This window comes from Pterocles gutturalis, unplaced genomic scaffold (assembly GCF_000699245.1).
Source record: "Pterocles gutturalis isolate BGI_N339 unplaced genomic scaffold, ASM69924v1 scaffold19524, whole genome shotgun sequence".
Lineage (NCBI taxonomy): Eukaryota > Metazoa > Chordata > Aves > Pterocliformes > Pteroclidae > Pterocles > Pterocles gutturalis.
In genome coordinates, this window is record NW_010133664.1 from 2,166 (window position 1) to 13,626 (window position 11,461).

Here is an 11,461-nt window from a genome sequence, read left to right on the forward strand (position 1 = left end):
CCATGCTCCTGGGCTCTTTGGAGCCGGCAAGGCTCAGCGACAATTTTCCCCAGCTCCCTCCCTTTCTTTTAACATGGGGCAAGCGGGAGAGGAGCCGGAGCAAGCACGACCCCATTTATTCTGCACCGTAGCTGCACCCATGCACATCATCACACCACACAGAGCCATCCCATCCTGGGCGAGGGTGATGCTCCCAGGAGGGGGACCAGCATCTCAGCCCCCCAGCACATCCCCCAACCCTTGCTTGCTCTGCTGAATTCCTCCACCCAGGGGAGGGAAGGTCCCCGCTTGGTCCCACCACTGCTGGTGGCAAAAGCAGGGGACGAGGAGCTGTCGCAGAGGGTGAGCGCTGCCTTTCCCTGGGCAGGGACGTGCCACCCCGGTCCAGCCTCCATCCCCTAGTGGGTCCGGAGCACGGGATCCTTACGGCCGGTGAGCGGAGGAGCCCTGGCTGAGGTTGGCCACGTAGGCAGAGGGAACATAGCCCATGGCCGGCTCCCCCAGCAGCCGCCGGGCTAGGACATAGTCTCCTTCTTCTCTGAGGACACGCAGTTTGTCCCCTGCATTTACGCTCAGTTCCTCTGCGCTCCGGGCTGTGAAAGCGTATAAAGCGATAAAAAGAGAGGACTTGGGGATGAAGGAGATGGAGTTCGGCTCCGAGTGCAGCGAAACAGAATCAACCAAGATCCCCCAGCGAGCAGCTCTCCGGCACGGAGCGAGGTCGGAGTTTGTTCCAGAAGGATGTCAGGAAGGTCAAACGCTTGCGTACAAACTGCTCCATCCCCGGGGATGCGGTGGGTGCGGGGCTCTATGCCACCGCGCTGCTCGAGGCCGGGGCAAGGGGCGATGCCGGGCTCATGCTGCCGGGCGGGCGGCTCATGCTGCTGTCCCGCGTCCCTCGCACGCGTCTGGGCGCTCGTCTGCCCTTCCCAGTGAACTTCCTATTTCTGAAAGTGAAACTGGTTGATCTGGTGGGATGAGTCTGCAGGTGGGACCGGGCTGTGGGCGGGAGTCCCATGTTCCGACCCGCGGGCACATCTGGGAGACTTGCACAGCTGGAGCCGGGCTCACTGCTCTCAAGGAAGAATGGCCTTTTTTTTTTTCATTATTATTTTGAAGTGTGCCCTCCTTCTTGTTAGCAGCACACTGGTAAACACAGCTCTCTGTTCTTCAAGCAGCTCTTGTGACAAGTGGCTGACTTCAGTTAATAGTCTTGATCTCGCTTGTGTGGGAGGATATTTTTTTTCCATAGGAAAATAATTGCATCCACAGATGTGTTAAAAGTTAAAACAGAATTAAGGAAACAACCTTAGAAGAGACCTGAAGTGGTTTGGATATTCGCTGGGTGGATATTGTGGGGTTTATAACACAAGATCCCTTTTTCTTTTCGGTCTGCAGTGGCCTCCTAAGGTCACCCTGTTACAGCATTTCCCTCCTCCCATTAATTCCCCATGGCAGAGGGTCTCCAGGAAACCCACTTCCCAGACCCACCAGGATCCGGTGCTTGCTCAGCCCCCAGCAGAGTCGGGTCCGTCTCACATGAGGAGGTACTTGCCTGGTGGCAGGGTGGCAACCGGAGCCGAGCCCTGGCCCACCCCCTGGCCACCAGCACACCCACACTGGTCACACTGGGATGCAGACATGCTACAACCCCTCCACCAAACCTCAGCAACCACAGACATCAGCCAAAGGCTGGAGATTTCCCCCTCGCACCTTGCACGTGCACTTTAAGCTGCTCCGATGAGAAATCCCAACTCCAGCCCCCCCAGACCCTGCCTGGCTTTTGTCACTTAACTGTTCATCTAATCAGTGGGAGTTTTGAGCCTGGCAACTCCACTCCTGGCCTTGAGCCCATTATTTCGATCCTCCTCTGCCTGTAATTGGGCTGGGTAGCTCATCTGGGCTGTGGAGTTGGGTTTTAAAAGAGACAGTTTAAAAAAACCCCAAAACTTTATTGTAGGGATGGAGGCTGCGGGCTGCAACCGTATGGGACAAATGGGACCTGTCCCTGGGTCAGCAGCTCTGGGCTTGCCGTGTCCTGCATCCTGGGTGTCCCATGATCCCAAATCAGCCTCCCAAAGCTGGATTTCAATATGTGGGCAGTCAGTTCTTTCCCCACCCTCTCCCAGGCAGAGAAGCCCAGGGCAGAGGGCAGGAGGCAGCACTCCACGAGCATCCTCTGCGTGTTGCTGCACAGATGGGAACTAGGAAAAAAGGGAGCCTTTAATCAAATATTCAGCTCCCTACTTACCCAAGTAGCACCTGAATATTTTTCCCACTTCAGTGTGGGGAGGGGAACAGAGGATGGATGGGGTGCAGGAGGGTTTGCAACACACGGGGAAGGGACATCCCCTCTCCTGTCCTTCTGCAGCGCTTCCAACAAGTCTGCTCCTCCCGTCACGCTCCATCAGGAGGAAAATGGGCTGCTTGGTTACACATTTAGAGATTATCTGATTAGATCAAGCACCAAACGTTTATGCCTTGCTGTTTTGAATGAGGGCTTGGTAAACCTGTGGTTTGCAGAAGGAGACTGGAGCCCGATTTACCTTTACTGACCTTTGCCAGATGAGATTCTCCAGTGGTATAAGCGATAGACAAGTGCAGCTGATTTATAACGAGCCAGGCTTTGGATCTTGATTTGCACCTAAATGAAAGAGTACTTCCAAATGACAAACAGTCCCTGAGGACTAAACACTGCCTGCGAGCCGAGCTTAGCAGACATGCAGAACACACACTCATCCCTGCAAACCTGCGTCTGCACAGGACGCGCACGCACAGCTCCGAGTCCCACGCCAGAAAGAGCTGATCAGTCACAACCTTTTTCTAGGATTTTTTTTTTTTATTTTCCTATGGAGTTCCAGGAGCATCCCTGCTGCTTTGAATCCCTTTGGTACTATAACACATCTAAAAAAAAAAAAAATTAAAAAAAAAAAGGCAGGGAGAAGAAAAGGCACGTTGACAAAAGTTCCTGGTCCTTGAAGGAAGATGGGAGGATGCAGGAAAAGAGAGAAAGCTAAGGCAGGCACAGATATCTAATGGATCAAGTATTTTCTCTGTAGTCCCTGTGACCAGTTTACACGGATGGATTCAAACCCATCTGTCCACAGATTGGGGCTCTGGTGGATACACAGGGACTTTTTTTCTAGCACCACTAAAAAGCACCTCCAAAGAGCAACAGAACCAGAAACCCTGCTGGGTAAAGCTGGTTACATAGTCCTGGTCTGGTTGCAGAGCACCTGGGAGCAATAAACACAAACAGCACTTTGTATTCATCCGTGTGTCAAACACTGCACATCGTGTTCTCCGCACTAATTGACAGAAACCCTCCACTAATGAGAGCGCCCATTACATCTAATTATCTGAGGTTCTGTTCCAGGTCCTGTTACCTTCACACTCGAAACACATCTTCCAGCAAAGAGCTTTTTGGGGAGAAGAAAAAAAAAAAATTAAATCCAATTAAAATTAAATCCAATTAATCCCCCAAAGGGGCAGAACATTGGCCAGTGCAGGTGATGCTGAGGAAAATGTTTTTGAGCACGGGGCACGTCACAGGAGGTCACTCGCAGGGTCACGTCACCCAGGATGCGCCGCTCGTTACCAGCGGCTGGCACAGCACGGCGACTGCTCACGGCATCGCGGCGGCCGCGCTCTGCTGCGTCTGGCATCCTGTCCTCCAGCACCCAAACAGCCGGGAGACTTCCCGGGGCCTCGGGTTCACCCCCTCGCTGCCGGCGCTTGCCAGGGCCCTGGGGTTCCTCTGGCTCTTTCTGTTGGCAGGAGAAGACGGCTGGGGGATTGTTTTGGGTTTCACGTTTGATTTTTTTTTTCAGGTTTCTCCAGATGCTTCCTGGCACCACAGTGCATTTGAGAAAGGTTTTGTCTTTTAACGGGTTGTTTCGGTTGGGTGCCCGTGGGACATTTCAGCCAAGGGGTGGAGGATGACGACAGCGTTGCGTGGGAAGAGAAGAGCAGAGCAGTGGCACTAAAGCAGCTTCAATTATTCTTCATCTCCTGGGGACCAAAGAAAAAAGTGGAGACTGCTGGTCTGTCACCATCACAGGGGGCAGAGCCCATCCCCAGAGGCGAATGGTCCAGGGGCTGAGGGGCTCGCAGTCAGTGCAGAGGGTTCGATACGGGCAGAAGTACAGTCGTCCTGGGATGGGGAGTGGGACGGGAGGTGTGGGAGGAGGCAGAGCATCGTGGGGTCTCGTGGCTGCTGTGGTTGGACTGGCTGGTGGAGAGCAGGAGTGGAGGTCACAGGGCACCTGAAATGGCACAAGAAACCAGAAAAAACTCTATAAGAGGCAGCTGGAGGCAGAGAGAACTGTTTGTACAGTGCCTGGCAGGTCTGGGGTGTGCAGCACAAAAACAGCAACAGCCCTTTAAAATCACAGAAATATTTTTCAGGGACCCTGGAAACCCTAGAGTGCTCTCCAAGGATCTGCAAGTGATGGCAAGGAAAAGCCAACTCGTGTCACACCGCAATTTATGTCACATTTCTAAAGGAGAATTGCTGTTGAATGGGAAAATCTATAAGGAGCGACACATCAAATCAGACTGGAAAACCGTGTGGCAGGTCTACAGGCTTCACCTTCTACTTTCTACTGAGATTATCAGCACAGACCAGGCTTTGCTTGCTCTCTCCTGTAATCTCACTTCCAGAGGATGCTCCTTCTAGTACAGCCTGCCTGGCAGAACAACGCTTCTGCTCCTGTCCCTGGAGTAACCATTTGCAATGTGTAAAAACCATTAAACACCTCCTCCAGATGGGCAGGGGCCAGCACGTTGTTCATCCTCCCTTCCAAGGCTGCAGGGATCTCCACGGAAAGCCCAGTCCGTGCTCCCCCTGCCCCTAAACACAGGGGACTCGAGGTCGTGCAGCTTTCTGCCAGCACCCTGCCCCAGCCAGGCAGCAGCAGGAGTCCCCAGGCTGGCAGGTGCTGCCGGTGACTTTAAACACGGACTTGACCGTCCCTGCGCCTTTGTCTGGAGCTGAGCGCGCAGAGGGCTGGTGCCTTCAGAAGAGAGGTGCACGGTGACTCAGTTGTTGAGGGGAAATCTCTGTCAACATGTAGGCAAATGACGGATTGCTCCATCTGCCCCGATGTCCTCGTTACCCTGAGGAGGAACCAGTCCATCTGCTCCATCACTGCGCCCTGTGATATCTCTCCCCACAAAGGTCCTGTGGAGGCTGGTGGATTTGGGGTTGGGATATTAAGCGTTGCTAGAAGAAACCTACCCAGAGTCCCAGGAGAATAGGTCCAAGAGACCTCACCCAGTCCACCTCGTCCATCCTATACTTATGTCTTTCCCCATCTTTGCCAAACCAGTTCTTAAAAGACCTCCAGGAACGGATACGCCACAACGTCCCCAGACAACCCATTCCGGTGAGTCACTAATCATTACTGGCAGGAGCCAGAGCCTAAGCTGCTGCATTTAAGCCTATTTCCTCTTGGCCCATTCATCACCCGATTGCTCCATTCCAACAGTCTCTTCTAGAGGTGTCCCACCACACCCTCAGCAGCACCGCACTGATCCACCCCTTGGACCCCAGCCCAGAACAAACACACTGACCTTAGACGGACAGGCGACACGATCATCTTTTTCTCCATTTGTCCCCGGTCCTCCTCCCCTGCCCGTGCGTGCTGGTGTTCCTGTGGTGCCACCTCAGCTGGCTCTCCAGTGCGTTCACCTGGCGGGGACGAGAAAGCAGCAGCTCTAAGAGGAGCCTGCACCATGGCACGGATCATCTTTACCCTGTCCCAAATACAAGCAGAAAATGCTGGCTCAAGGGATCTTCACTGAGGCTCCAATTTGCATTTTACCCAACAGTTGTAGAGGTCTGAGCTCAGCTCAGCCTCATCTCTTCTCTCCCTCCTCTACACTTCTTCTGTACCTGCTGCTGCTTCCCTCTGATGCGGTGGTTGCTCTTGGCTCTGGAGGGCACAAAAGTCGCAGAGGCTGCCCGTAGCAAAGAGCTAAAAACTGCTCCTGGGGGGACTTCATGGAAGACAAGCATCAGGTCACAAGGTTTTACCTGTTTCCGTAGGGAAGTAACTGTCTTCTCCAGCTCAGCCACGAGGGACTCGAGGTTTGCTCTGGAGGAAGGGCTTGGAGATGTCACCTCGGTTCTGGGGTCAGGGATAAAAAGGGAAAGGGATTGTGCAAATGTCAGCAGAATCATTCCCTTCTCCAGCATCAGCCTCCCAGTAAGCACCAAACAGAAGGGCCCGACTCCCAGATCCACCTGCTGAGATGCCAACCAAACACCTCTCAGCCCAGACATTGCATTAGCAGAGGCACGCTCTGCACCAAAGTGCTGGAGGACTTTGAGCTCAGCATCTATCTACTGAAGCACCCTGACCTCCAGCCCTCTGCAGAATGCCAATTGCAAAGGTCTGAATGGACCGAGCTATTAAAAATTCTTCTTATGCTTCATAAAGTGGAGGCAAAAGAAGCGGTGATACTACACCTGGGGGAGGCAGGCTTCTGCTTGGCAGGGTTTTCCTCCGGGTAGCTGAAGCCAGGAGACCTCTTGCTTCGGAACCGCTGAGACAGAGCCCTGAACTGCCCACGTGTCTGGCAGTCTGGGAAGGAAGGGAAAGTCTGCAGTGAGCACTCATGATGCATCGTGCATGGATTCCCACGGCTCAACTGGACATCTGTACCCTGAATACAGCGCAAAGGGACCATGGCAGGATGGGTGGGTTAATGGCAGAGTTTTACAGACTCACAAATGAATCTGTAAAGCAATATGTGGTGGGGATCACCATACCAACGTCCTGGTTCAGTCTCTCCCCCCAGCAGGAGCCCTCAGCTAGGTGAACCTTCGGCCACATTCAGTGGAGCCAACAGGCTTCCCAGAGAGGTGGCTGATGCCACAAGCCTATTACTGTTGGACAATGCCCTTAATAATTTGCTTTAACTTCTGCTCAGCCCTGAAGTGGTCAAGCAGTTGGACCAGATCATCATTGTAGGTCACTTCCAACTGAAATATTCTATCCTTTCTATTCTTTCTTTTCTATTCTATTCTTTAATTTCTTTCCTATTCTTTCCTATTCCATTCTTTCCTACTCTTTGCATGCATTTACTGACACATGGTTCTCATGGTGTAGCATGAAACCAGCTCCTGGCATTTCCTATAAGCTGGTGGCACATGACAAATGCCACCCAGAGCCATCCTCATATCATTCGGTGCTCCAGCAGCCTCCTTCCTCACCCTCGCAACAGTCCTGCCACAAGCGCAGGTCCACCACGGGAATCTCTTCGCAGCCAGCCATGCCCTGTGGGTATGATGCCACCTGGAAGACATCTCTCTGGAGCTGCTGGATGTGGTCACTGTTGTCACAGATGATTCGAGCCAGGGATGTCTGTCTGATCTGAGTCAGCTGCGCCGGCGTGAAGACTCCAGGATTCTCATACCAAAATCTGCAGTGGGTTGTAATCACAGCGTGACTCAGGAGCAGGAGGGGAGGATGGGGAGTGAGGCTGGGAGGGGGAGAAGCATTCCCCTACATGCGGCAGCACCCAGACTGCTAAAAGGAGCTTTTATTCTGGGGACAGGCGGTGCGAACACAAACTGCCCTTTTCTGAAGCCAGGAACCCCGTGAGCTGCTGGCCGGAGGCGCAGGGTGCCTTGCAGGGAATCCCGAGGCAGCTCTGCAGGTTGGACACGAGTGAACAACGCTCCTGCCCCAACCGCACCAAGCAAAGATGTGTCTGATTCACACAAGCAGCAAACAGGAATTAGAAGGAAGCTCCTGTGGACATTTTCTATATTTTTCAGGAGATATTGGGCACAACATGGTGCCCAGTGTCCTGCAGTGAAATGAGAATCATTAAATCAGAAAGGACACATTGACAGTAGCTGTGGCAAGTCCTTTTGCAAATGCACTGGACAGAGGAGACTCTTCCTCGCATTGTAAGACAAGAAATAATAAAAAATTACAGGTTCTGTTCCCCCCTGCAGGGAGCAAATCCCCCCAAACAGAATACCCCAGACTTTGCCTTGACTCCGATGATAATACCTGTCTCCATCCCTGAGCCTTCTGAACTGCGTCGTTAACAGGCACATCAGCGTCGGTCCAACTCTGGTACCAGGGACAAGATCCTCCACCATCAGTGCTGGAAACAGGTCAATATTTTTGGTAGTTCCATATAAACTGCAGGATAACAGATATTTAAAAAAAAAAAAAAGTTAGAAGACTATCAAAGAGTGGAGATAATACAAATCTGATCCCATCACAGGAATTTGTATGCAAGGAACTCATCTGGACAATATTTATATGGTCTTATCTACAAAACGATGGGATAAAGGCCTGCCAGATAGGATGCAGTTCAGTCTCACTGAAAAATAGCTCCAAGGCTCGATTTGCTCCCAAACTCCACCACAGCAATGCCTGATGACATTCCACTCAGAACCAGACTGATCACTTGGAGAGACCTCCTTTGTCTTACCCCATTCTTACACCACAGCTATTACCCTATCTGAACATCTGTGGGCAGCAATATCTGGGAAGGTCATTTGATGGGTTCCTGGGAGGAGCAGAAACTTTTCACTCCAGTGATTTCAATGCTTCCAAGTCCAGCTACAGTACCTCCTGAGCTTCTCCCTGATCTCCAAGTTCTTTATCTCATTTCTGAGGTCCTCAAACTCCTGCGCAGACGAGAGGTTGCAGAAGACCCTGAAGTCATTGTAAGGTGGGATGCCATGGTCTCGCCCTCTCTGGATGTTGATAGCGGCCAAGTCCAGCGAGACAGAGTGTGCCATGGAGAAGAGCTTCTCCGTCAGCTCCATGTTGAGGAGTTCAGAGGGGACTCGCATTTTCCCAGGAACCCCAAACAGCCCGCGGAGGAGGGGGTCAATCCCACCCTCCTGCGTGATCCTGAAAGGGGAGAAGAAGGCTTTGTGCAGGGAGATGTGGCCTTGGCGGATGGGCTGGAAGGTTTCGTTCAGCCGGTACAGGATGGGGTTGACCAAGGTGTGCCCGAAGCGGAAGGCAGCAGTGGCAAAGGCGTTGAGAATCCCCGCGTTGACGTTGGGGTTGTAGCCTTTGTACTCACCCAACATCTTCATCCCAGCTTCCCCGAGGATCTTGGGGAGCCACTGGGCGTAGGTGATATGCTGCATTTGGGCACCCACAATCTTCCGTGCCTCGTGATAGAGGAGATCTCCATCCCAGTGGGGATTGAGGGCCGACAGCTCCGTGGCGATGCGGTTGTGCTCCCTGAACCAAAGCGTGTGCATGGCCGTGAGACCCAGCTGCTCGTTGGCACGGTGGTCTCCAGCCAGGAAGCACGGCACCGGGCTCTCGTTCTCATCCCTCATGCACTCGGTGGGTGGCCCCACAGCAAAGGGCAGGAGATGCTTCCCCGAGCTGGGCACAACCTGCCCTTGCTTCAGCAGCCCCTTTCGGCTGCTCAGGTCCCGCAGCTCCTGCGATTCCTGCTCTGTGCTGCCGTAAACATTGGAGGCATCAATGTAAGACGTCAAGTGGTTGATCTGCTCCCTGGCGTAGACGGAGTTCATCAGCAGGGAGGTCATCCCACTGCCACACACAGGGCTTGAGCGGACAAAGAACATGCAGCGCCCGTTCCTCACCCGCGGGTCGTTGGCAGGGACCATGACGGAGAAGCAAGGTGGGTCATTGCTGCACACCTCGCTGCAGGGTGCTCCATCCGAGAAGCGGGACATGCTAATGGCTGCCACCGTCTGGTCCATGTCGTGGTCCAGAAACTGTCCCCACTGCATCAGCATGTGCGTGAACTGCTCATCGGGGGTGATGGTCTCAGTCCCAACCATTGTGGTGGAGACGAGGCGTGGCAGAGGAAGGGGCAGGTCCCTGGCATCTTCTGCCAAGGAAAAACCCCGGGGGAGGTTAAATCCGTTCTGGTAGGCAGGTTTGAGGAGCCTCTGGAAGGCTGTGAGAGACGCACCCCACATCGGGTGCTGGAGGTTGTTGCAAGACCCATCGTGGGTCCTGTACTTCTTGTGGAAGCAGATATCTGAGCAGTTGGGCGTGCGGCGGTGGGCAGAGCAGCCCGAGAGGTTGGCGATCATGTTCAGGTAGTGGGGGGACACCAGGTCGTTGTACCGGTAGCCTGTGAAGGTAAAGGCAAAGCAGCAGGTCAGACCATGGCTGCTGCAGCCACCGAGTTCCCACCATCCCACATACGGGCTCTGCGTGAAACTCTCTGCTGGAGTGCCGGGGTGGGCACGGGAAGGGGATGTCACCGTGTCACCGTGGGGATGGCGTTGCTACGCAATTTCTGGAAGGTTAAACGAAGCACGGCATCACACCAGGCTCACAGAGAAGCAAAGAAAGGGAAAAGAGCTCAGCACAAACTGCATGGAGATGTTGTGACCAGGAGACCAAACTCTGGGGGTGGTCTAGGTCTCCATCCTGGGTTTATTTGAAGTGTCTCTGGGTTATTACTGCAGCCTCAAGCACCACGGACCATCCAAACCCTACGTGCAGAGCAGCAGGGAAGCTGTGGGTGACGGCCAGGGCGCTGCGCCGTGCGAAAGCGCTGAATAATGCTGTGTGGGTGCTGACACGGCAGCGAGGAGGAGAGGCTGGCAGCAAGACCAGCCCAGACCAGACCTGCTGCCTGGAGAGAGCCTCCTCGCAGCCTGGAACACATCCAGGCAGGAAAAAAATATTTACAGGCTCCAAACGTACATGCCTGCTCCATGATGATTCACACGTATAGGTACAAACATGCAGCGTACGGGAATGTCTGTCGTATGCAAAGGAAGTTCTAGTTGGGAAGTTTTGAAGTCCAGCTGCTGGATGCTTGGACCTCACTCGGTATTTTCGGTGTTGCATTGCTTTGTTGCTTGCTATCCTGCCTCAATAAAAGGAACCCAAGTGGCTGGAGCCCACCTGAGTTTGTAGGTAAGAGGGACAGAGGAGGGAGATCCCCTTCCCCTGCTGCAGCACCCAGCTGCTCCAGAGTTCTCAGGATTATTTTCATTGCCACTTGGAGGGCAGGGGGTACCAGACCTCAAATCCACAAAGGTACTCCTTTGTCACTTAGATGGCTAAATATTTTTTAAAGATTAGGGTTTTCATAGCCAGTCAGGAAATCTTTAGCAAAATGGGGAGCTGACCCGCTTTCCTGAGTACCAGGTGGGTATGGAAGACCAGCCCCCCGGCTGTTATGAAAACCATGAGATGTAAGAGAGAATTGCGACCCAGACAACAGACTTCTTGATATACCCAAAATTGATCTGGACTTTTGGTACACTATTGAAATTTAAAAAATTTCTGAGTGTTCTCATGTTGTCGGCTTAATTAAATCCTATTCAAAGTTCAGAAGGGAAATAAAATCTCTCCTACCTGTGACATTCATATCCACGATCAGACCTTGTTGCACATGTTCCTGAATCAGCTGCAAGGTCCTTTCGAAGATCTCCCCTGCCCTGGCTGTTTCAAGGGTGTAGGGGTCCCGGGGGTAA

The 11,461-nt window shown here is 53.1% G+C and overlaps 1 protein-coding gene across 1 annotated transcript in view; it reads right to left on the minus strand.

Moving 5' to 3' along the window:
* Nucleotides 1–5,586: 5,586 nt before the first annotated feature.
* The window catches only part of LOC104467524 (peroxidasin homolog), a gene marked incomplete at its 5' end in the record, with an annotated part of 13,319 nt that continues 7,444 nt past the window's right edge, over nt 5,587–11,461 (minus strand). The window contains 7 exons of the mRNA XM_010081322.1: nt 5,587–5,692; nt 6,038–6,131; nt 6,473–6,587; nt 7,220–7,428; nt 8,028–8,162; nt 8,598–10,101; nt 11,343–11,461. The exon at nt 11,343–11,461 is cut by the window's right edge and continues 30 nt beyond it. Of these exons, the coding sequence (XP_010079624.1) occupies nt 5,597–5,692; nt 6,038–6,131; nt 6,473–6,587; nt 7,220–7,428; nt 8,028–8,162; nt 8,598–10,101; nt 11,343–11,461 (2,272 nt within the window). The remainder of the gene's footprint in view (nt 5,693–6,037; nt 6,132–6,472; nt 6,588–7,219; nt 7,429–8,027; nt 8,163–8,597; nt 10,102–11,342) is intronic.